General features: G+C 45.2%; 1 protein-coding gene across 1 annotated transcript in view; it reads right to left on the bottom strand.

The window, feature by feature from the left end:
* Positions 1 to 26,977, bottom strand: part of PKD1 (polycystin 1, transient receptor potential channel interacting) — a 464,326-nt gene that overhangs the window by 212,737 nt on the left and 224,612 nt on the right. Inside the window, exons 7-8 of the mRNA XM_078664851.1 lie at positions 12,685 to 12,899; positions 8,077 to 8,192 (exon numbers count right to left, since the gene is read on the bottom strand). Of these exons, the coding sequence (XP_078520977.1) occupies positions 8,077 to 8,192; positions 12,685 to 12,899 (331 nt within the window). The remainder of the gene's footprint in view (positions 1 to 8,076; positions 8,193 to 12,684; positions 12,900 to 26,977) is intronic.

Raw genomic sequence — 26,977 nt, 5'->3', positions numbered from 1 at the left:
TGGCTGATTACCCTGGCACTTTTCAGAAATCGATTTGGATCTCGTATTCCTGAGATATGGTGCTCTGAACTTTTGGGCTCCGCCCTTGAGGTGCGCCCGGGACGGGGTGCGGTACTGTAGCCGTCCTGCAATTGAACAACAACGGCAGGAGATCTGGCCTTGTGGGTCCCCCCTTCCTAAGTTTCGGTTTCGATTCCGTTCCGACTTGGGCCACGGAGGTGGATGTCGTGCTGCGGCTGAGACTTGGAGGCAGATCGGCTGTTGGGCTTTCATGTGACCTATTTGCTGGCTTGGCGACCTCTACCCGAGTTGTGCCCCCTTTTTATGTACTTTTGATCCTGTACTTTGGGTGTCGGGCCCGTCGAACCTGGTGGCTTGTCCTGTGACGCATCTTCAAAATGGCGGGCAGAGGGGACAGAGAGACGCGCAAGACGAAAACACCTCTGCGCGGAGCTCCAGTTCAATCAAATGTCATGGACCGTTATACCCATTCTAAGGGGTCCCCCGGAGCTGCCCTGCCTGGTTCTAGTATAGCGTCCGAACGAATTTTGGAAGAGTCGGCGGAGCCCTCCCTACAGGATATCATGGGCGCCATCTCGGGTGTGAGGGAATCCATCGGCCTACAGTACGAGGCCTTGGCCCACAAACTTGACACCGTGGCTATTGAGGTGAATCTGATTCGTGCTGATCTCGGCAAGACGAATGAGAGGGTGCAATCACTGGATATTAAATCCTCTAGCCTTACGAATGATGTCTCGGAGCTCCAAACAGAGATTGGAAATCTCCGTCGGGGGAACGACTTCATGACCCGTCGCCTGGAGGACTTTGAAAATAGGGCGCGTCGCTGCAATGTTCGCCTGGTTGGTGTACCGGAAAACCCTGAACCCCACTCGGTGGATCTCCTGGTTGAGGATCTGGTCTTGAACCATTTGGCCCCTTCTGGTCTCACAAAATTTTTCACGGTGGAACGTGCACATCGTGTTCCAGGGGGCAAAGTCAAGCCGGGAGCCCCGCCGAGACCCATTGTAGCGAAGCTTTTTCATTATAGAGACCGGGACGCTATCCTGCAGGCCTCGCGGGTGAAGGGCCCGGTGGCCTTTGAGAATGCTACGGTGAACTTTTACCCGGACTTTTCCCAACAGGTTCAGAGACAACGTATGGAGTTTCGTGGTGCCAAGAAACGTCTCCGGGATCGGGGCCTACGTTACGCCATGCTCTTTCCCACTAGACTCCGGGTTGAATACAATGAACGTACCCTTTTCTTTGATCGGCCAGATGCTGTTAATGACTGGCTGGACTCATTGCCTGACCGTCCTCCTGAGACAGACTCCGCCGCTCACCCTGGTGGTGCCGAAGGTGGTGTGGAGATCTAACTGTTCGGCTCTTATGTCTTATTTTGAATACATTCTCAGGAGTGTTGGCCGGCGTCCCTCTACATTGTGATCATTCTGTCTTTCGTTTGTTATTTTTGTTCTTGCTGAGGTCGGGGGGTGGATGGAACGGAGACCTTTCCTCCTCCGGGGTCTTTGTGTAGAATAGGGGTTCCTGGGCGACAGGCACACTGCAGGTTGGGGTGGCTCTTTAGCTTTTTGCAGGGGTGCAGGGTGGGGGGTGTTTCTCTTCAGTTTGGGGGAGGGGGGTTGGGAAGTTTTTTCTTTTCTGTGTGTTGTTTTCAAGGCGAGTTGCTCCTGTGTTTGCTGCTGTTTCTGATGTCTAGCTCATGGACGAGGGGTCTTGGCTCGGGCGGTTGGGATGGGGGGTAGAGGGTTGAAATTTCTTTCCTGGAACGTTAATGGCCTGGGAGATCGTATTAAGCGCAGTGTGGTCTTAAAATGTGTACGACGTTTGTCACCGGACATTGTTTTCATGCAAGAAACCCATTTGATTGGTAATGTTTGTTATGCAATGAATAGATGGGGCTACCGCCTAGTGGCGCACTCGGGGTTTACCTCCGGATCTAGGGGTGTGGGTATTCTTGTTCGAACCTCCCTCCCCCTGGCTATCGATGAGGTGATTCATGATGACCGTGGGAGATATACTGTCCTGGTGGGTAGATATGAAGGCCGCACCCTATCTCTCTTCAATGTTTATGTTCCCCCGGGTTTGCAGGCCTCTACTTTTACTGACTTGGGCCGTGTTTTGTTAGATCTCCCTGATAGCACTCTCTTTCTTGCCGGTGATTTTAATTCGGTGCTTTCCGGCCTTCACAATCGCCATCCCCCTAGAGATACCCCGCAGGCTCAGCAGTGGTTGGGTGGGTTTTTAGATACCTTTGGCCTTGTGGACTGCTGGCGACTGTTGCATCCTACTCAGCTCCAATACACCTTCCATTCTGGGGCCCATGGCAGTCTGTCTCGGCTGGATTATTTCCTGATGCCCGCAGCCCAATCATCGGCTGTTCGCGAGATTTTACATTTGCCGAGGGGTATTTCCGATCACTCGCCGCTCTGGCTTCGTTTCGAGGTTGGGGTAGAAGCGGCGGGCCGAGTGGCTCCCATTAACCCTTGGTATCTTTCCTCCCCTGAGACTCGTACCCTCTTGCTCAAGTCCATGGATGCATATTTCCTGGAAAATGAGGGGTCGGTCTCTTCGGCTGTGTCCCTGTGGGAAGCTTTTAAAACTGTGATTCGTGGACAGGCCCTTTCCTTGATTGTTGAAGCTAAGAGAGCAGGGAGGAAGGAGGTGGTGGACCTTGAGGGGGAGATCTCTGCTTTGGAGGACGAGCTGGAATCTGGTGTCACGCCTGAGAAGCTCCATGCCCTGGGTCTAAAACAGTTTGCATATAAATCTCTGGTCACTGACGCTGCAAAGGTGATGTTTCGTGAGCAGCAGGGCAGATTGTACGATGTGGGTGACAAGGCGGGCAAACTCCTAGCGTGGTTGGACAAGAAAGAAAGAGTTAATCGTGTGGTGCCCGTGATTCAGTCTGCGAGTGGTGAGAATGTGATTGATCCGACCGCCATTGTTGATCGTTTTGCGGAATATTTCCGTGTGGTGTATGCTCCCGTGTCTGTGAGGGATGTTGCTGACTCCCGCCTTCTTCTGCGTGATATCACTTTGCCCTGTGTCACCGACTTGGACCGTATTGCTTTGGACTCCCCTTTTACGAATGATGAGATAGCCAATGCAGTTCGATCGCTCCGTTCGGGCAAAGCACTGGGCCCGAACGGTTTGCCTATTGAGTTGTACAAATTACGCCCCGATAAGGTGGCGCCGTATCTCCGCGCCATGTTTCTAGAATCTCGTGAGCGGAACATACTTCCTTATGATCAGCGTCTGGCGACAATCGTCGTCATTCCCAAAGAGGGTAAACCGCGTGACCTCTGTTCCTCGTACAGGCCCATATCCCTATTAAATGTTGAACCTAAGGTGTTGGCTAAACTTTTGGCGACCCGTCTCCTTTCGGTTCTTGGGGAGTTGGTCCATCCGGATCAATCTGGCTTTATCCCGCATCGCAACACTGCTCTGAATTTACGTCGCCTCCACGGCGCGCTGGCGAGGGCGGGGCTTTTGACTGAACCGGCCATTTTGGCGTCCCTGGATGCCTCCATGGCCTTTGATACTGTGGAGTGGCCCTATTTATGGGCGACACTTGAGAAATTTGGATTCGGGTGCGAGTTTATTAGCTGGGTTAGGCTGTTGTACGCGGAACCTCTGGCGCAAGTTGTAGTGAACGGTAGAGTGTCGGCCCCCTTCTCCTTGGGCAGGGGTACCCGTCAGGGTTGCCCCTTGTCCCCTCTGTTGTTCGCGCTCGCTCTTGAACCGTTGGCGGCCTGGCTCCGTTGGGAACCGTCCCTTAAAGGTATTCGTTGGGCCCCGGACTTCGAAGACCGCGTCTCGCTTTATGCGGACGACATCCTCTTGTATCTTACTTCTCCTCGCAAGTCTTTATCTGTCTTATTTGACGTTCTTGCGTCCTTTGGCGCTAACTCAGGCCTCGTCATCAACTGGTCTAAATCCTGTGTATACGTTTTATCTGGTATCTTGCCTCCGTTGCCGAGTAGACTTCCTCTTCAGGTGGTCCGGGATGGTTTCAAATACTTGGGGGTTTTCGTTACCTTGGATCCGTCCCTTCGTTTTGATCGTAATCTCCTTCCCCCGTTGCTTAGGCTCCGTTTGGACGTTGCCCGCTGGCGCAAACTTCCCCTGTCTCCACTGGGTCGGGCGGCCCTGTTTAAGATGATGTCACTACCGCGGTTTCTCTACGCTCTCCAGAATTATTATGATCCTATCCCCAAGACCTATTTTCGGGAAATTGAGAGCCTTCAGAGGCAACTTATTTGGGATGGGCGACCGCGCATTGCTCTCGCGAAACTTTCCATCCCGTGGTACGATGGGGGCATGGCGCTCCCCGATATTAAGAGATACTACTGGGCTTCCCATCTGTCCGCTATTAATCACGCTATGTTCTCTCCGGGTCGTAATCCGGCGTTTGAGATGGATAAACTTCAGCTTCCGGGAGGTGACTTTAATAGAGTGCTCTATTCTCGCTCCGCTGGGCGCCATCTTGTGGGACCTACTTTGACTGCTTTGACAGTGTGGCGTGCTGCGAATGTGAGCCTGGGCTGGGAGGATCGCTTGACGTTGGCGACGCCGCTTTATGCTTCGGAACGTCTGGGCGGTCTTTGGTCTTCCAAGGGTTTTGACCGTTGGGACTTGATTGGGATCTCTAAAGTGGGGGATGTATATTCTAAGGGTTCTGTGCGCCCGTTTCAGGCCCTCCAGGCTGACTACGGCCTGAGTAGTCGGGAATTCTTTCGTTATTTACAGATCAGGCACGCTTTGGTTTCGGTGTTTGCTCCTGGTGAGATTCCGCCTGACTCTTCCCCACTTGAAGACCGTATCCTTGACGAACATCTTCCTGATAGCACTATCTCCCTGATCTATAAAAAGTTGATTAACAATCGGACTGACTTATTGGCCCGACTTCGGGAACAGTGGATGGGAGATGGGTTGGAACTTGATGATGAGGATTGGCAATCGGCCCTCTCCTCTCCGAAGGAGGTGGCTATACCGGCTCGACTCCGTCTGGTCCAATTGAAGATCCTTCATCGGGTGTACGTGACGGGACCGCGACTGATGGTGATGGGCTTCTCCTCCGATGGACTGTGTAAGCGTGGATGTGGTTTGCGTGCTACTTTCCTGCATATTCTTTGGGAGTGCCCGATGGTGGCTGCTTATTGGGTGGCCGTGCTTGATCTGATGACTGTGGTGACAGGGATATCCTTGCGACCGGAACCTCGTCGCTGTCTTTTGAATGTTTGGGAGCCCACGGACTATTCGGTGGCACAGACTAGATGGGCCACCCTGGGCTATATGATTGCGAAGCGAGATATTGCGCAACTCTGGGGGGCCTCCAGGCCCCCTGCCCTCTCGCAATGGGAGGATAATATGGATTGGTCCATGTTCCGTGAGAAAACTGTCTATGTGGCCAGGGGTAGACCCAGGGCATGGGTGAAGGTGTGGGGTCAATGGAACGAATACCGTGGCGACATTTGTACTCCTCCCCTTGTGGACACTATCGAGATTACCCTATCTCCTTAGGCTGGCGTTCCCGGAATCTTCATATAGGGGCTGAGCTGGTGTCTCCGGCTCTTCCCCCCTTCTTCTTCCTGATCTCTGCCCCCCTCCCCCCCCCCCCCACTTCATACTCCTTAGTGCTTAGGATATTACTACTGCACCTCCGCTGCTGTCCCCCCCTTGCGTCCCTTGGGCTGACCTTCAGTGATACACTCTCGCCTTTTTGTATGTTTGTTTTTTCATATATATAAAACCTGTTTTGGTCCTGTATATAATGTGGAGTATTGCATTGTTGATTGACGGTTACCTCTGCGGGCATATGTGATATGTGTCTACTCCTTTTTAGCGGCTGGCCCGTGTGGTTGTAGGCCCATCCTTGTACATTTCTGCTTGCTCAAATAAAGGTTTTTAAAAAAAAAAATAAAAAAAAAAAAAAATGACGGTGTTTTTTAACCTGTTTTCCTTTAAGGAAAATGAGCAGCATTTAAAATAAATGTTTGCTTTATTTAAAACAATCATGGACCTCAGCAGGCCCCCATCCTCGTGATTTTAGCTATTCTTAGGGGGTCGCAAATTGCGACCTACCACATTAATAGTCATGAGGTCGTGCATTTGCGACCCCCTAGGAATCGCAGAAAGTGTTCAACACACTTTCATACATGCCGTTTTGCAATTTCCCAATTGCGAATCGCAAGAATTCACAATTAGGGAATCGCAAAATGGTTCATACATACATCTGGCCCTTAGATAATTTGGGGGCAATTCAAAAGTGCATGTGACAGTGCGTAAAAGAGTAGTACAGGAGTACTACTTTACATAGTTCAAAATGTCCTTGTGAATAAGCCCTAATGTATGCCAAGGGCAAGTTCACTGCATCCATGGAAAATAATCACATTTCACTTAAGCGTTCTCTCCATCTCACAAACAGCAGGACACGATGTAAACTTAAAAGGCAACTCTGTTTTAAAAAAATGTTGAATTCACACCAAAATGACCCACTTCACGCCCCATAAAAAGTCTGTAAACTAGGGATAGAACTACTGGCTTTCTTTCCATGTTAAGAAATGTGTGATTTAGAGCTTATGAAACATCTGGATTTAAGCTTTACCATCTGCAGAGATGGCCTTCCTCACAAGTTCCCAGGCAGATCTGATTGTCTTTTCTAAGGAATTTATTTAACTTTTTGAAGATTCAAAAAGTCATTGAGATGGTGTTGACTTTAACAGAGTGGGGAAAAGAACACAATACACCCAGGGCTAATGTCATAAAAAGAAGCAGGGTGAGATACACAAAATAAAAAATAATCCACTGGGAATCAATAATGTGGACATTTCTTTCATTGGAAAAAAACATGTTATCTCCAAGATTCTACTGAGCATTGGTAGGCCAGAGTGAATGGGATCACTTCTGAGCACTCGCTTAGAAACATGCCATATAAGGAAACTCTTAAAAAACACCATCCACCAATAACTGGTACTCAGATTAAAATAAGCAGAGAATGTTATATTCCCTAATGAACCTTTGCTTCAAAGTACTCTTATACTTTAAAAAAGTTTACATTTTACAATTCACAAAACAGATTTTCATTTGGCACAGGGCAATTTTCTTTGTTGCGGGTGTAGAGTGATATTCCCATCATGCCCTGCGCAGACCTCCTTAAGGCACAGGCAAAGAGGGCAATTTGCCAATGGGCTTCCAGGGCCCACCAGCTAATACGATATTTATGTGTATAACAAACAGATATTTTTGTATTTAACACACGGGCATGCTTGACCTATCCATCCTTACTCCTCTTGATTTCAGCCAGTTTGTGGCAATTAAATCAAACAAAAAACAGTTTCTTCTGCTTCTAATAGAACCAAGAACCTCCAAAATATTATAACAAAACCTTACAATGAATGAAGGAGAAAGACCTATGTATTACTTTGTCATCTCTTTATAAAGTTTTTCAAAATCAAAACTTATTTCTATACATTATATACAGTAACTGTCATTATACCAAATACAGTGCAAAAAATCAAGTGACATTTAGTGAGTAGTGAATTCGTGAAATATAAAATATATCCAACTTCTTTTATAAAAAACTGTACATGTATGTACAAAGTCTCATTTCCTAAGACCTTGTAGAAGGCCATATAATGTCCCCAGCACTGCCCTTCCTCAATTAGTATACTCAAGATGAGGGGGCAAAGATTATGAGCATGTTGTATATACTGAAGTATTCGTCACTTGAGATATATAAATATATATATATATATATATATATATATATATATATATATATATATATATATATATGTATATAACTGAATGCAGGCAGTGTTATTATTGGACAAGCAAATAAGAACGTTTCTGGTAACGATGATTGGTGAGAGGTGGAGCTGAAGTAATGGCAAACTCAAAAGAAGAGTCCAAACTTGTGCAATTAACTCCTCTCATATTAAATCAGGAAATTCGTCTGGAGTTTGACCAACAATGAGAACCAGGATTGAGAGGCTAATCTATATTAACTGGTATTTCCTACCCTATTGAAGGTACATATACAAGCAGTTTTACCTCCACACGTTCCACTGGGGTGGATATGTTGTTCGTCTTTGTCAAATTTCGCCATATTTCCTGGGTTCCAAAAACCGAATTACCTGCCATGAAGTATTCGGCATTCCACTGCAACTCTGAAATATATAGGAGCAAAACCAAGCAATATAGAAATTAAATTGCGCACCATGGACACATTTTTTATTGTCACCATAAGCCAGCAGTACTTTTCAGTTGATCATTACTGGATTGTGAGCAAAAAATCGTTTGAGGAAGACGATATATCAACAGCATGTAATCTATAACAAGCTACTAAATGGCATGATATCTTCATGTGCAAATGCACCTTAGTGCCATCACTATGAGATATCTTAAACTGCAGTGAAATTGTATGCAGTTATCACTGAATTTCAGTATTATATAATAGTGCGCCTTATCAATGAAAGAATTGTTCTATAATATGGAAGGTTTTCTTAAACAGAGAAATCACAATTTTGTCTGGAAGTTTAGCTCATCAACATCATAACTGGAATCTTAAAAATATACATATGTTCGCCTTATCAGTAGAGGAATCTTAGTATAATAGGCAAACACATCTAGTCACCACTATTGCTGGAATCTCTATATTATGGAACCGTTTCTCAAACATGGGATGAATCTCAATATTAAAAGAAAAAGCATCTCATTAAAAGAGGGATCTTGATATTATAAGGAAGTATATCTGATCACTATCTCACAGAATCTTGATAGCACATATAAGTGTGTCATCATTATTATCAGAGGGATTTCCAAATCATGCATCTCATCTAAGAAGAAATCTCAATATTTGATAGAAGAATCCCTCATCTCCATTATCTGAGGAATATTAATGTAATATGGAACAGAATCTAATAGATAATAGAAGAACACATTTATATGGTTACTTATTTCTTCATTTGAAGAATTGCAAGATCTTTTCGAAGTGACTCTTATAATTTGTGGAATCTTAAAATCAGAAGAAAGCCTGTCTCTTACCATCACTTAAGGGAACGCAATCCATCAACATCATCTCAGGAATTAGAATATTATTTGGATTTTTAAGTGGAATTTCAGTTTTGTGTAGGAGAGTATCTTGCTGTTGCCATCGGAGAATATCAATATGATATAAATGACATCTCATCAATAAATTAATCTCAATATGCCATGGAAATGTATATCGTCACCATCATAGCAGCAGTCTTTATATAGAGGTGCTTGGATTCTCAATCATAGAAGCATTTCAATAGCATAAGGATGGGCATCTTATAATTCTCATTATTGCTGAAATCTGACAATAAATGGCCATGGATATCACAATGATTGTCACTTTTAAGAGCCTCATTAGCATAAAGAAGTGTAAGTAATCTACATGTGAATCTCAATATCGCAAGGGAGTGCATTTTATCACCCGTATTATTGCAATCACTATATTATACTAAAGTGTATCTAATACTTACCTACCTCATCAGCAGATCACCTCATCAATGAAGGAGTCTCTAACTTACAAATGCATCTCATTACAATGATCTGAACAACCGCTATGTAATATAACAGTGTTTTTCATTAACAGAGGGATTATATTATTATATGGATGTAAACTGCATATAAGGACAACTTGTCATGATCGTTGGAACCTCAATATTATGTGAAACTGCATCATTACCACTACCAAATGTATCTCATTATATTAAGTTCATTTCATTAATGCAGAACTCAGAATATTACAAGGGAGTGCAACTCATTACCATCATCTGATGCATCTTGACATCATATGGAAGAGCATCTCATTTCTATCACTGCAGTTTTCACATTATTAAAGGGAAGCACTCCTCAATAACAGAGAGCGCTCAAAACCCCAAGCAAATGCGACTTATCAATAAGGGAGTCCCAAAAAAATATGTAAGTGCACCCCACACGATCATTGTTGGAATCTCAGTAATGTATGGAAGTACACTTAATCTCCATCATCATCAGAGGCATCTCAATATGATATAGAAGTGCACCTATTTGCCATCAATGCGGTATCCACATTATTACATGGAAGTGCACCTCAACAATGGAGAAATCTCAATATGATACGGAAGTACATCACATTAATGAAGGGATCTCAGAAACATATGAACATGGATCTTATCAATGAAGAAATCTCATTATTATATAGAAGTACCATGTCCACACCATATTGGAGACCAATCTCATAAGTATATGGAATTATATCACCTTTGCATTATCATTAGTATCCCATTTATCAATGTGCCACAAAAATATTTCAGCATCGGATGCCCAGCCTTTGTCAAGGTGCAGTTTCTAAGATAACAGCTGGGGATACTGCCTTCAAAATGTCACCTTCCTCCCTCACACCTGCTGCCTATGCGGGTCCAGCAAGGAAAACTTGCTTTATCTAGTCTGTTCCTGCGAAGTATTGCTGGATGAAAGGAGGCAGCCGCCTCACTCTCCTGACTCCCCATTACCCTGTTAAGCGATGGTCAACTTGGCCACTCCAGTGGATACAGCCCTAATTGGTTCGGCCACTCAAGGTCATTTGAGGCCGGCAGCCCACCCTCAATCGCCTCCCACAGCGTATAACAAACTAAAAGGTTACTCATTACCTGTGGTGCTTTGCTCGACCTTATATGGTCTGTTTTATGCATAGGATCAGTGTTCTCACATGCGGGGCCATATCACTAAGTCCATTTTATTATATTTCTCTCATGAATTGTGACTATTGGCATTTTGTATTTTAAACTATGGTTTTAATATAATTGTTTTAAGTATCTTCGCACAGGATCTGTCTGCTCAGGTGGGGGCTTTTTGACCATTTTTAAGTCTATTTCATTAACAAAGACAACTGGTATTTTGTGTTTTAATCTTTTCTTGCAAAGATTTTAAGTAACTATACGATCAATAAATAAATTCTAATTCATTTATCAATGGGGGACTCTCTGTCGAATTGGGTATCTCCAACATCATAGGAGGAATTTTAATTTCATATCAAAGGGCACCCCACCACCATTATTAAAGGAATGACAACTTGGTATGGGCATGCACCTCCTACCATAATTGTTAGAATCTCTGTATTCTATGAAAGTGGATTTCATCTGAAATTTTAAAGGATAGGATTCTCAATGTATCTCATCACCATAATTGGATGAATGTCAATTTTAGTTAGAAGTGTGTCCATCACACCACCATCATCAAATGAATTTAAAATATCTGTGTACATTGAGGAACTTCCATTTTTGCCAAATAATGAAAAATAGCTTGACTTTGACCTACTTAATGCTTGACTACTTTTCACATAGACAGTCATTATTATTCATTAGAAGCATTGCTGAACAACTACTAAAAACGGCACCACCTCAAAATAGGTGTGTCTCAATAGTCCCACATTTGAAGATCAGCTAAAAATGCAAGCTTTGTTAAAGAATTCTTCCTACTCACTTACATTATATCCACTAAGTGCAAAAAAATGGCAAGTTACAAGCAACATATGTTTCAAATAATGAGGCACTTTCATAAAAAATATTAATTACTAACCATCTAGGTATGTTGCCTTAAAAACTGCTTTTCTCTGTTGCCTTAAAAACTGCTTTTCTTTAGGACTATAGTGCCGTCTCCATAAGGTCCAATCCCAAGGAACCCATGGACCTAAACAGAAACACCTCACTGTGCTCTTCGATGGTGCCCCCCTTTGAATCTTAACATTTAAATAGGTTTAATGTATTTTCCTTATAAATGCTTTATGTTGTTACAACACACGGTTGTACAATAACCATTTTTAAACCACACCAATCACACATTTCTTTTTTATGATATCTATATTGTCATTTACCTGTTTTGTGGTAAAACCAACAACAATAAAAAGCTGAATGTTTTGCACAGGCAAAATCATTAGAAATAATTAATATCTGGTCTCTGCAGCAATTGGTAAAGGTCAGTGTCACTGGAAAGAACAATACAATTGTTAATTTCTGATGGTTTCCAATATTAATTGTGTGAATGGTAAATTTGGCATGTCGGTCTTCTGTAGTAGACACAAATATACTGTAAATGTTTAATAATATGATTAAATTATAATTTAGTAGCACCTCTCTCTGGTTCTAAGACTCTGCTGTAGCCAGGCTTAACCTACAAAAATACATTAAAGTACCAATTACTGTCAAGGGATCTCGAATCCACAACGTCAGGACTAAATCAAATCTTTTTCAGAGATTCAAAGCCTCAGATACTTTTTTTTAATGGACCCCCACAGGACCAGAGAGGGTAGCAAAGAGAAGCACGTTGCTCTTATGATACACATTTGTTCATTGGCTGGATGACCCCTCGCGCAGTGGTGTAGAGCATTTCACATTTTGTGGCACACAATTGTGCATGGATTCGAGGTTCCCGTGGGAGCACTGTGTGAATTGTGGCACACAATTGTACATGGATTGGTGTCACAGTACCCTCAGGTATTAGTTTTCATTTAACAAACTAATGAAATCTGGAATGTGTTGCCCTGAGTTACAATAAGAACAAAGCTTAAGATACACAACACTGTATCCCTGTGGTATGCCGCCCCATGTTCACCTTAACTGTTGCGTTGAATGTGGCGCCAGCTGGCAATTTTACCTTCTGGTTTATATTCACAAACAAAGTTCTGCTTAGTTGAGCAGAGGTCGGTGTTGCACTGAGCCTTGGGTCCCATCTGTACGCAGCGGTCTGCCTGAGAAGGATGCGGCTCTCCCGGTAGCCAGTTTTGGCAGCTTTCCAGATCTAAACCGTCTCCTCCCGGCACGGTGTCGCCACGCAGCGAATCGTTGAACCGGATCCACACACTGAGACCGCTGGAAAAAAAAAGTGAGAGGGAGCAGTTGTGAGGAGGAGAACCAGCAAAGAACACTCAATGTGCCTTGAATTTCATCTAATGTTAACATTCTATTGATTATATTAGCAATATTTATCAATGGACTTCATGGGTTTCTACAAAAGACAAAGATACTATGGGGAACTTCATGGGAAACACAGCTGCATGAAATGATCAGATGTAAGAACTGGATTACTGAAAGGAGGGAGCTTCAGTCTATTTTCTTTGCCTGTGTGATGTATGTTTCTTAGAAGGACAGGGAGATCCCTTCTCGCCTATGTATCTGCTTAACTTGCGTTACGGTGAGCTCTGGAGGGCAGCAGTCTCCTTCCCACCCCTTCTACCACAATGACTCATCCTATCATAAAAACTGCAGGGTAGAAAGCTACTTTACAACCATATGACTAGTGTCTATGTAAGCTCTGCATTAGGGAGGCCCATTAACCCTATGCATTAATATAGCTCTGAGGGCATAATGCAGCCCGCATGCCTGCCACTGTATGACGTGTGCTGCTATACGTACAGCACAGACAAGGAACTACCTCTCATACTCTGTGTCAACGCGCTTTGGGTTATAAGGAACTCATCCAGGCTTGGAGCTCCTAACCACGCTTGTATGACGTATGTCTACATGGCGCCTTCTGGATCCTATGAGTTGTGATATCACAGATTGTATGGAAGAGGGAGCTTTAGCATTTCTCCTGCATATGTACTTTATGTTATGGTAGGCTCCATGGTGCAGGGTCTACCATCTCACCTGTGACTGCAGGCAGAGATGTCAGTTGACCCTCTAGTGCCAGATGTCACATCTTTCTAAAAGACTGCCAAACCTTGTTCTGTGAGTGCCCATAAGAATTCATGTTAAACAATGCATCAATAAAATACTTTGGCACAAATCTGGCTTAGAAATAGAAATCACAGATAGAAGAGATGCAGCTTCTTCCTTATTTTCTTCCCTGACCCATTCCCCTCGGCGTTATTCATCTAGATGCTCGCTCAGAGAACAAGGCACCAAATTCCATACATTTAGGATCTGGACCAATTATGGTAGTTGAATGCTTTCTCTATGTCAATGGAGCCTACTCTGGCATACAACACTCTGCTGGCCAACTATCCATCACATGGGAAAGTCTGCACGTGTTAGAGACCGTGCCCCACCATCCCGGGACAAATATGCTTTGGTCTGAATGCACCAGAAGATGGAGGACCCTAAGCAGCCTGTTTGTCAAAATATTACTGAGTAACTTATAGGCTAAACTTAGAAAATGGAAGGGCCGGCAAGATGTCAGGTCCAGTGGGCCAGGACCTACTTTTGGTAGCATTGTAATGATCACCTTCTCCATCATGGGAGGAAGCACTACCTTCTCTCAGCTGATTAAGTCAAATCTAGGAGGCATTGTGTTAATGTGTTTCATAGGGTTTTATAGGACTTTAGGGGAAAGACATTGCTGCATGGTGCTTTACCCATACCCAACTGATCTGCCACTAGGTTAATTTCATCCAGTGCCAGAGGAGCATCCAGATCAGAACTTTGTTCTATTGTTAGTTGAGGTATCAACGCTGATCACACATAAACCTCTTACTGCAAAGTGCCCACAGCCTGTTCTCCTGCATGAAGCCACCTACAATGAGCTGTGAAAATCTCAATGAATCGGATTGGGCATGGAAGGCATGTCCCTCAGGTTGGGGTATGGTAGCAATGCATGTGTACTTGTACTGAACTTCTGTTCTAAGCAGCCAGGTTAGAAGGCATCTGCCTTACCACCTTCAGCATGTTTCAGGTCAAGTCAAGTGAGCGTCACCTATTGCGGACCTCTGTGTTTCGTTGCCGCAAGTGAATGAAATTTGTTATATCATATGTGCCCTCGCAGCTGTTTGCATGTCTTTCTCGAATGCGTCCATTTGCTTATGTATTGCTATTATTACTCCAACAACTCTCTTGATACATACACCCTGATAAATGTACCTAGAATGAAGAATGAAGGTTTCCCATTTATTCAGCATGTCTCCAGAGGAACCTGCAAAGAATTGTGTGACTTCTTCGGGCAATATGTGTCTGTAAGCCGAGTCTTCTAACTAGGTTGGTTGCAACCACCAGGTAGGGATTATCACTGGTGCATTCCCCCATTGTTTATTTTATTTACTTATAGAGCAACCGAATCACCCCCTAAGGGGTATCTCTGCAATGTAGGAAGATACCCAGGGATAGTTTCAGCAGGTTATGACCCAAAAGGGTCTTATCAAGTATTCAACCCTTATCATTGAGTCGCAGAGATGTGCAGTGGAGATCATACCTATCGAGTGTGTAACGCATGCAGCACAGAATAACGATAGCACCATTTTGCAGTTCAATGCCCAATTTTTCAAGCTCTCCGTTTAACATATAGAAGGTGCATTAAGCAACGGTGGGGGATACTTATCAATGTCACTATTCATGACACAATAAAGGTCACCAGCAGTGGATCATATGGGAGTGCCGCCAAACACTGCCAAAAAATGCCACCTGTCCTGTATTGGGTAAATATACACCTAATATCTGGAGATTCTTACCGTCTGGCCATCTGGATCTATCCATTGTGACCTGCCCAAGTAAGGGACACCGGGGTGCATCAAGATCAGCATGCCCATTGTATATGCGGAGTAAGATGTGAACAGAACTGCCTCTCCACCTTTTTTTTCAAACATGGCTTTGAATCTAGTGACGTGTCTCCTGAAGTAACGCAAGGTGAGCACAGCATCTCTTAAGGACGGTGTGGACCCGATGCCTCTTTGCAATGTGATCCAACTCTCGAACATTACAAGTGATGAAGGTAAACCCCTTGGTTCTCTACAAGCGGCTGCATCAGTCTACAGGATAGCCTAATGGACCTAGGATGGGAGCTCCGTTGAGTCAACAACAATCACAAGAGGACGATTGATTTGACTGCAATATTTGTAGCTTCGGTGGTCCTGGACAGACACCCAGGGTCCCTCATACACTGTATCCTTTGCCACCCACCTGTAGTTAAACAATGTCAAACAACTCCACTGCATGGCCCTTCCCTGGGTTCAGATCTGAACTGCCTCATGCGGCAATTCCAATAAACCATGTAATTTGGTCGAGAGGGCAAAATCCTACTCTCAACATGCAATCCCGGACCCCAAAAGGCCCTTAAGCCCCAACCTTTTTTTTCTTGAACCTGTATTTGCCATCCAGATGTAAGCCTTTAATCTCTTTATGAGATACTTATGTCAAGAAACAATACTGCCAAGAAAGGAGATCCTGCAGCAACGATCAAATCCCCCATTAGCTAGTCTGGAAAGTACACAATATCTCCATGGAAAAAATATGATGTAGTTCAGTGTCAGCACTGGTTTCATCATTTGAAAGGTTCCTGCTCCTCCTCCCATATTAAAATACAAGGTTACAACATCACAGATGAGACCCTTGGGTAAGGTCTCTTCTTCCAAGTTAATGGAGGAAGAAGAGGAGCCGTCCTAGTCAGTACAGTCTGAACCATTTGACAAATTGACCCACAGCCTCAGGCCAAAAGCTGCCGCAGTGGCCATCACATCTTCCTTCGCTTCCTGTGTGTGTTGAAGTGTGGGTGTCGAGACCAATTTAGATGAGTCATTGCCCCTGAGTTTCAGCCATGGCCACCTCTTCCTTTTCTTCTGTTTTGTTCTCCGGTTGCTCAAGATCAAGTGCATGCTCAGCTATGCTGTGTTGTTCAATCCATGCCCAGGTTGAATCAGATTCAGTGATAATGAACACCTTTTTGCCCAACATCTTGCCCCCCAACAAAGTCTTCAATCTGGCAGGAAAAAGCAGGCATATTGAAGTCCCAGTTTTTGCAATTTCTTTTTCACTGTTGTGAATGAGGAGCTGCAATGCTGTCCTGCAAGGAAATAGTCAGGAAGAAGTACAACTTTTTTGTCCTCGACTTCATACTGTCTAGATTTCCTTGTTACTTGCAAAATCACATCTCGGTCTTTGTAGTGGAGTAGTTTGGGTGCAATAGGCCTATGATGAGCAACAGGTGGATGGTACTATGCTGGTACTCAATGCGCTCTTTCGATTGACTACAACATTGGGACCACAGAGTCTGAAAATCACTTTTCTATAAAGGTGAATGCATCTTCAACCACAACACCTTCCGTCATGCCCACTATGTGAATGTTGCTACATCTTGATCTACACTCCCCATCTTTCAATGTCCCCTCCAGAAAAAGGACTCTGAGTGCAAGGTCTTTGATCTGCTGCTGCATGTCTGTGGTTTGAGGGTGTACCTTCCACAGCACGTTTTTCGTGTACGATACACTCTCTTCCCACCTCTGCTGATCCTCTCTCATGAGACCCAGGTCTATTGCCACTGTTTCTAGCGAATCCCTCATGGTGGTAATGGTATTTAACTTATCATATCTAGCTTGTCTCATTCTTTACCACTATTTTCGAAGGATCTATTGCAGGGACCTTTGGAGTCTTTGAGCCCAGGTAATGATGGCATCTTCGTATGCTTGGTGCACACCATGACATCAGCTGCTTGATGTGATCAATGTAGCATTAAGGAAGCCTTAATGAGGTGTGTAGTGCTGCAGCAGGGTGATCGATATGTTCAGGAGTGAGATCCAGGAGGAGAACTGACCCTCCTAACTCCACCTATGCAGCTAGCCCTGCATCCTGGTCATTAAGGCATGAGCAGTCAGGAGCAGCTTGACATTATAGTTTAAGACCACAGTTAGCCTAAAAAGCACAATAAAATTGAGCAAAAAGAGATGGGCCGTTCTAGACCCCCCCTTTCATTGCTAGCTGACACTCACAACACCTCAGTGATCGTGTGAGTTGCTTGTATAAACTTTCCAAGCAGCTGACACCTTCGCAATGCTAATGCAGCTCACAAAGAGGGATGGCTGAGCATCCTCAATGCATTTGCTTAGATCAACTCTCAAGAAGTGTGTTTAAATGCAACATTCTCTCTCCCCTGCTCGACTCCCCACCAAGAAGGTAAAGATATGCCACACTCAAGTCATCAGTCACCAGATCCATTTCTTATATGCACCTGGATCCAGCACTACTTAGTGGTGGCCGCTCCTGTTAACCTCCCTCTGGAATGATTTTGTTATTATGGCATCAGTTCACTACCAGCTTGTTCGCCAGTTTCATTCTCTTTGGAGGGATGGGGGAATCACCATTATCTACATTGAGCAGCTCATCTATAGGTCTCATGTGATGCTGCAACCCACCAAGTCACTTACTTCCAGCGGAGCGATGGCTAGGGGCATCAGCCATCTTCACCCTATTTCAACAAAGTCGCTGTCTCATGGAGAGAGGATGTGGTCTAATAGCTAGAGCGGTTGACCTCGAATCTGGGAAACTGGGTTTGAGTCTCGCAGATGACGCTGAACTTCCTCTGATTCTGGGCAAATCACTCAATCTTCCTATGCCTAACAATAATGAATGGGTTTGTCTGTAACACAACTGGTGCTCATGTAAAGCGCTCTGATACCTTCGGGTCGAGTTTGAGCTACATAAAACTCCAGGAAAAAAATGGGGAGGTATCTCGCTCACTGAATGGACCTTCAAGGCCAAAATGGAGGCAGTAATCCTTAAAACCATGAACTGCCTTAGCCCCTGGGATGGCCATGCCAGTCGTCATCTCCTACAATCCAGGGGAGAAGCAGCACCCCGTGCAAGTTCCTTTAAGTGGGGGCTGGTGCCACATGGGTGCCTCTCTTAGGTAGGCCACAAAAGCTAAGCCTGAGCTCCATATCTCACCTGGCTTCTCTCTCGCCACCCCCATACAGTGTGATGCCAGTAGCCCTTAGACCACCACTCCAAAGGTTTCCCGGACTCTCATGAATAACCCACTGCAGCATCATCCAGAGTCTAGGGTGGAGGTCTTTAAGAAGGATAATTATTGGCCTACAGGGCCCCCAACTCAGAGCCCCTCTATTTTACCTCCTCCATCTTTTCCGAGCAGGCCAAACTCTCTATGTAACAATTTCTTGACACAGGTAAACAACTCTATAACGTTACGAGGTCACTTCAATGTGATAGAACCATACTGCACAAAGTTAACCGCTTGCATCCTGGTTTTGGTAAATACATTGTGTTGAAACAAGTATCCATGCAAAAATACCATTACGCACATAAACCTTGTATACAGATGCGCAGAGTATAGTATTCTATTTATTACCATTGCTGAGGCATTTGTATATATAAACTACATATGTTTATGTATGGATATATGTGTCTGAATGTGTGTGTATGTGCAGAGAGAGAGATTGAGAAATGAGCATAGTGTTGTTATCATTCTTTTGAACGTAGTCTTCTTACCATTATTCAGTATGAGACCAATGGCAAACCTTATCCCACCCCAACAGCCGCGGTCCGGTGGGGCCGGATTTAATTTTCCCTCGTGGTCGTCTGTCGAATCCCACCCCAACCTGGCCTCAACACTCTTACCCTCCACAAGATTGCTAGTAAGAAGCATATTACACTCTGCTTCTGGAAATATGGTTTATACCAAGTGTTTTTTCTTGTGTATTTGTTTTAATAAAAGTCACTTAACCAAAGCCTGGATGCAAGCGGTTACATTTGTGCAGCTATCCATTTTAGCTATTCGTTCACGCTTCGTGGCTGAGAGGCAAAGACCACCTATGAGCTGAAAATTCGGATGGAAAATAGGCAAGCACTTTTGAAGCAATGTGGTCAGGAAATTGCCAGCTTCAAAAATGATCTGGATTGTCCATTCCAAAATAGAGCTGGATCATTCGCCCTCCTACCCCCACCTTAACGCTGCTATTAGATCATCTGAGGCATGTTGGTGGGACATGTCATGTGAACCTGAAAGAGCCAAATGCTGGAGACAACGTCTAGCTGCCGTCCAGACATTGCCTAGAGCTTTCCGGAGTGAGGTCATCCTTTTAAAAGGCGCACAGCTGCTAAATTTCGCCTGCTCAGGAGGGACAACATATGGAAAGATATTTCTCCAAGATTATTTTAGAGAACGGTTAACCTCTTGTTAACACACTTCATGACTTCTGTGTTATTCAATTCTTTGCTGAGTTTGTATTGGATTATAGGGAGCTTTAGGGGTTGTGTTTCATGTTAGGGTGGTTCTGGGGAGATTGAACTAGTGAAATATTGGGAGATTGATGGTCAACAAGGGGGAATCCATAAGGTTAAGAGGATTCTGGGCTACATAACACATTGACCCATCCTTATATTTCAACGCCATTACTTCCTTCTGGAATTTACAAGCTTGTTATCTTAGTAGCAGAAAGTAACTCATAGTAAAACTGTAGCTAAGGCTGAAGGAGACCCTAATAGGGGTAAATGAAAGTGTTGACTTCAATATTCTGTAACAGTGGAGACATTTAAACGCAGCTTGCATATAGAGGGTGGGTGGATGCAATACAAGAAATCATGAGCTACACCAAAAGTGTGAAGGCATAAAGCCACCCCAAGGGTAGGATAGGTTGTGGATAGTAAAGAAAAGTGTGGAACATCCTATGAGTGGAGTGGGCTATCATGCAACCTAACCCTATTCGCAAAGAGAAGGGCGGACATGGCCTGTTCTAATATTGGAGGTGTGGGCCACCAATGGACAGAGGAGGTGCTCATGTGTTCTAACACGCTTTGCAAAGTTTAAGGTGTGGCACTGGCTGATCTAATGATGGAAAAGTTGAGCCTTATTTGGATGGAGTGGAACTCTAGGAAAAGAGTCCTCATAGGGGTATAGTCTAATACATTGCATGGACTATATTGCATGGCACCACATCAACCTAACGACTAAATCACAAGGTAAGTAGATGAGAAGTTAAGAATAGTCATTAAGAATAGAAATGATATACTTCCCTTGATGGTGTAGTGATATGCTATGTAGAGGGTGTAATATGTTTGCATTTCAATATTATTGACCGTGAGATACTGTCATACAAGCTGCCTTGGGGTGGTAGGTGAAATGGAATGTGAGAGGGAATGACACAGCCTATTCATAAGTAAGCTCGACTACGGAAATGCCCTTTTCGTTGGTATGGCTGAATACCTTTGTACACGCCTGCAGGTGCTTCAAAATGTTGCAACCAAACTAGTGTGTAATAAAGGCAGACTGAGCCCAGCATCTAAGTGCATGAAAGATCTACACTGGATACCCATGCGACAAAGAGCAGTGTTCAAACTACCCAGTCACACACACAAAGCTCTGCATCAACGTGGCCCTAGAATTCTACAGAATAGAATTTAATTCTACGTCCCCACAAGGAGCTTACGTTCACTCCATCAAGCACTGGCTAGTATGAAGCGCATAAAGAAATTGAGAGTGGGTGGACGCTCATTCTCATATCTGGCAGCAAAAAAATGGAACGAACTCCCCCAAGACGTACGTCTCCCAACGGACTATTTAGCTTTCAGGAAAAAACTAAAGACACCCCCATCAGAGCATGTGATCAGACTGGCAGCCCATCCTCAACTTCTCGCTACATAGGGCCGTGATATCCTCCGGGATGAGTGTTGCGCTCTATAAATAAATAAAGACAGTGGTGTGTGTCATCCAATGGCTACAGTCAAACATTATGGAAAGGGTGCCTCGATGATGGTGATGCAGATCCCTTATGGACAATGAGGACAATAGGAAATTCAATTCTCCTTGGAGACTTAGAAGTAGATACTTCAGTAATGAGTTAGGAGTATTATCAGTGTATCAAGCTACTGTGCAATTAAGTCTTCGCTGAGGACATGGCTGTTGATATGGAAGAGAAATTAGCAGTATTGGGGTGACTATGTTTTTGAGAAATCCAATTAATTTATTGATTGTTTGTACAACTTAATCATATCATAGGCATCTGATACTACTGTGTAAGCCAAATACGGCCACTTTACAGTAAGGTAGTCAAAGGGGATTTTGGTAGGCACTGGATCCCTTTAGCTGACCCTTCACTGTATACCTAAGACTGGTGCTAAAAAAACTGCAGCTTTAGGTACCGGAAAACAGAAACTTGTGGGCTTCTCTGCTATATTTCTTTTTAACAGTGAATATTTGGTATTTACCACAGACAGCATTGCTATGCTATTAGTGATTATATGGAATATATATATATATATATATATATATATATATATATATATATATATATATATATATATATATATATATATATATATATATATATATATATATATATATATATATATATATATATTACGCTCAAGTTTGTCCAACAAACGGAACCTCACTCGTTTGCAGGCGGGTCCCACAGTCTCCCGCAGGGTCCTTTATTCAAAAAGCACAGGCAGATGCAATTGGACGCGCCGAAGCCCAACGCGTTTCGGGGATTCTTCCCCTTGATCACGGGCATGTTAAGTAGATTGACGCCTGCACACAAAGTCACATGCATTTATTGTATCACGCCCACAGATGGGCTGCCTGGGATTTGTAGTGCTGCCATTACCCCACAGATGGGTTCCACTCCCTCGGCGAAGTTGAAATCCTTAGCCAAAGCTCGAATGAGCCTCCAGTAGTGTCCGCTCAGATGCTCTTTAGATACCTGCAAACCTGCGTGGCTCCCCGAAATCATGAGAGCAACAGACCACCCCCTTATGGCAGCGGTGCGGTCCCCCGACCTGGACTGGCCGGAAAATATTACGCTCAAGTTTGTCCAACAAACGGAACCTCACTCGTTTGCATGTGACTTTGTGTGCAGGCGTCAATCTACTTAACATGCCCGTGATCAAGGGGAAGAATCCCCGAAACGCGTTGGGCTTCGGCGCGTCCAATTGCATCTGCCTGTGCTTTTTGAATAAAGGACCCTGCGGGAGACTGTGGGACCCGCCTGCAAACGAGTGAGGTTCCGTTTGTTGGACAAACTTGAGCGTAATATTTTCTGGCCAGTCCAGGTCGGGGGACCGCACCGCTGCCATAAGGGGGTGGTCTGTTGCTCTCATGATTTCGGGGAGCCACGCAGGTTTGCAGGTATCTAAAGAGCATCTGAGCGGACACTACTGGAGGCTCATTCGAGCTTTGGCTAAGGATTTCAACTTCGCCGAGGGAGTGGAACCCATCTGTGGGGTAATGGCAGCACTACAAATCCCAGGCAGCCCATCTGTGGGCGTGATACAATAAATGCATGTGACTTTGTGTGCAGGCGTCAATCTACTTAACATGCCCGTGATCAAGGGGAAGAATCCCCGAAACGCGTTGGGCTTCGGCGCGTCCAATTGCATCTGCCTGTGCTTTTTGAATAAAGGACCCTGCGGGAGACTGTGGGACCCGCCTGCAAACGAGTGAGGTTCCGTTTGTTGGACAAACTTGAGCGTAATATTTTCCGGCCAGTCCAGGTCGGGGGACCGCACCGCTGCCATAAGGGGGTGGTCTGTTGCTCTCATGATTTCGGGGAGCCACGCAGGTTTGCAGGTATCTAAAGAGCATCTGAGCTGACACTACTGGAGGCTCATTCGAGCTTTGGCTAAGGATTTCAACTTCGCCGAGGGAGTGGAACCCATCTGTGGGGTAATGGCAGCACTACAAATCCCAGGCAGCCCATCTGTGGGCGTGATACAATAAATGCATGTGACTTTGTGTGCAGGCGTCAATCTACTTAACATGCCCGTGATCAAGGGGAAGAATCCCCGAAACGCGTTGGGCTTCGGCGCGTCCAATTGCATCTGCCTGTGCTTTTTGAATAAAGGACCCTGCGGGAGACTGTGGGACCCGCCTGCAAACGAGTGAGGTTCCGTTTGTTGGACAAACTTGAGCGTAATATATATATATATATATATATATATATATATATATATATATAAATATATATATCACTAAACGTAGCACCTAGAAGAGTGATAATCTTGTCAGAGTGGTAATGTACTACCAACTTTGGTCTTCAACATCAAGGCCCCTTCTTTTGATGTAGTTTTATAGTAATGATACGAGTATCTAGAAACACCACAACATTAAAGACTGTTTAATACCCCAAACCGAGGATGCATCATCCACACCTGTGAATGAATGAACAGTCAAGGTCATCACAAAAGACCCACTGGTGGACAATTTAAAAAAAGAAAGTGGGACATTTAATCCCATAGGTATTTTTCTGTGTTTAGTGTACATTTTAAACGTTTTGGGAATTTACAAAGGAGCCAGCAGTACACCCTGAAAGGAGCAACAGTTGCATGTTTTAAGGAGTATTTATTTTATGAATTCCATTCCAGACCTGATATTGCGCGACTCCCGCTGCGGATGCTGGCGGAGCACGCCCCATGCATTGAGTTTTAAAAACAATTTTACCGATATTTTAAAATCGGCTGTATTTTAACCTGTTATATTTCTGTTTGGCTCCTACAACTATTTTAATTGCACTACTCTTTGCTCTTTTCTCTCCTGAGGCGGAAAGCCGGGAGATCTCTCTCTGCTCTGACTGCTTTCGGATTGGGGGACTGCATGTCACATCCTTACCTCGGGGGCAGTCGAGCATCCTCCTCTCGCTCTTGATTCGCGCTGCTCTCCCCTGTCTCCCTTTCGCCGTCCTAAGATCTGGGCGCCCCCTACTCAGCTGATTACGAGCTGAGGGGCACGGTGGGACGGGGAGGCTGTGCATTGGTCCGGCGGCCATCTTGGGTGAGGCAGGCTTGCAAGTGGCTGACTAGGCTTGCTGCCTCACGGGCGGGACTATAAATCTAGACGGGGATGGCTCCGCGCAGCGGACGCGCCTGTCTTGCACCAAAGGAGCGCCTAAGGAGAGCCCGTCTGCGCCCGTCAGCATCCCGGAGGTGGCCGGGGGCGGACGGGGGGACAACTGTCAGCTACAGTCAATTAGGTATTCTGCATTGCAGCTGTTGAGTTTGAGAAGGGGGTAGAAATTGCGCCTGTTCGGTGCAGGGCCGTGGTTTTAGAGGGCATTTTCTCTGCAAGGGGTGTGGATGGTCTCTGCATGAGGCCCGGGGTGGGCGGGCCCCGGAAAACGTAGGAGACTTGTGTATACCCAGGTTGGGTCAGGGTTCGCCTGTGTGTAACTTTTCCTGTGCTCTTCTGAGTACGAGATCCGTAAGCAAACATGCGCAGGACCTTTTTGACCGTCTTTCGGACTCTAAACCTGCCTGTCTTTTCCTAACGGAAACATGGTTGGGCGAGATATCCGGTCCGGATATCGCCAATGCTCTGCCCCCTGATTACTTCATGCTGCGGAAGTATCGGGGCTCGGGCAAAGGGGGGGTGTGGCTCTGGTGATCGACAGTCGCTTCGAGTGCTCTATTGTCCCCACAGATGACATCCTTGGGGCCGAAACTCTGGGTTTCTGCTTGACGATTTCACCAGCCCAATCCTGCGCTGGCTTGTTAGTGTACAGGCCCCCTGGGCCTATTGGGTCCTTTCACGAGGGGCTTCACACTGTGATATTGGCTATGAGTGTGCAGTTTAAGCACTGCATACTTCTAGGTGATTTCAATATCCACATGGACTTGCCAGACGCACCCGACACCATCAAGTTGCTAGACACCACCAAACCTCTTGGCTTGCTACCTTATGTGGCTTCCCCTACTCACAACAAGGGGCATATGCTTGATCAGATCTTCTCCACATCTTCCATCACAGTTGCGCTTCCTCGACCTGTACTGTGGTCTGACCATTTCTTGGTCAATTTTGATATTCAATTTAAATCAAGCCTTTGGTCCAATGGGACTGGTCCTATCTCCCCGCCTTCGTGTGCCTTTCACAAAGTCTCTCCTGATATGGTCGCGCAGTATCTACTGTCCCATCCGTGCCAGTCTACTGGCGACTTGGAACAGGACCTGGATTTCTTTCAAACGTGGTTAGCGCAGTGCCTTAGGGAGCTGGCCCTTCCTCAGCGGAAGCTCAGGAACTCTCAGCGCGCCTCGGCGCCTTGGTTCACGCCCATGCTTAATGCTAGTCGTAGGCTTTGCAAGAAGGCCGAACGAGCTTGGCGCTTAAATTATGACGAGCCCCTCAAGGAGGCTTTAAGGCAGTGCGTTAAGGGCTACCACAAGGCAATTTTTGTGGAAAAGAAATCGTACTTTGCCAGGAGGATTGAGGAGGCCTCTAATACCAGCAAAGAGATTTTTCTGATTGTAAAATAATTGACCTCTCCAGCCTCTATCACTCCTAAACGTTCCTTTTCGAAGTCCTGGGTTACTCAATTGGCAAGCTTTTTTGCTAATAAGATCATCAGTATCCAGGCAACTTTCCCTCCAGTTGCTGGGGCAGCGTCTTCCATCCTGGCTCTACCCGTCCCCCAACCTGTGTCGGGGCAGCCCATGCTTGCTAATTTCCCTCCTATTGCTCTACAAAACTCTTGATCCCTGTCCGGCCAAGCATCTCGCCAAATTGGCACACGTGATTAACCCTATGGTCAATCCAATTTTGAATCTCTCCCTTGAGACAGGAGTCGTGCCTCCATCGTGGAAGGAAGCCTTGGTCCTTCCCCTTTTAAAGAAGCCGGCATTAGATCCAGCCATCCATGTCCTATTTCGCTGCTTCTGGTTCTGCCTAAGGTGACCGAGAAGCATGTACAGGCGGTCCTGGCGGATTTTGTGGAATCTCACGGCATCCTCCATTCTACCCAGTCCGGTTTTCGTGCTAACATGAGCACGGAGACGGCACTGCTTGAGGTGTCGGAAGCGATCAAGGAGGTCCAGGATAAGGGAGGAAAGGCACTGCTGGTGTTATTAGATCTGTCGGCGGCCTTTGACACCGTTCCTCATGGCCGCCTCTTGGCTAGACTCTTGGAGATTGGGTTAAGGGGAACGGTGTTCAGTTGGTTTGAGTCCTTTCTTTCGAATCGACAACAGACAGTCTGGGCCCCGCCTTTCTCAGCCGCAGTACCGCCATTGGAGGTTGGAGTCCCCCAGGGGTCGATTCTAAGTCCCACCCTCTTTAACATCTATATGTCCCCTTTGGCGGTGCTGGCGGAGGCTTGTGGTGCCCAGATTGTCTCTTACGCCGATGACACCCAGCTTCTCTTCACCTGTGGCAAGAACAGGGACTTTGATGGAGAGCTTATTAAGAACTGCTTGGGTGCTGTGTTCGGCTGGTTTCATATAAACCAGCTGAAATGCAATCCAGAAAA

The sequence above is a fragment of the Lissotriton helveticus genome, chromosome 10, assembly GCF_964261635.1.
Source record: "Lissotriton helveticus chromosome 10, aLisHel1.1, whole genome shotgun sequence".
Classification (NCBI taxonomy): domain Eukaryota; kingdom Metazoa; phylum Chordata; class Amphibia; order Caudata; family Salamandridae; genus Lissotriton; species Lissotriton helveticus.
The sequence above is the reverse complement of the archived record's forward strand: the minus strand, read 5'-3'. Positions and strand labels throughout refer to the sequence as shown.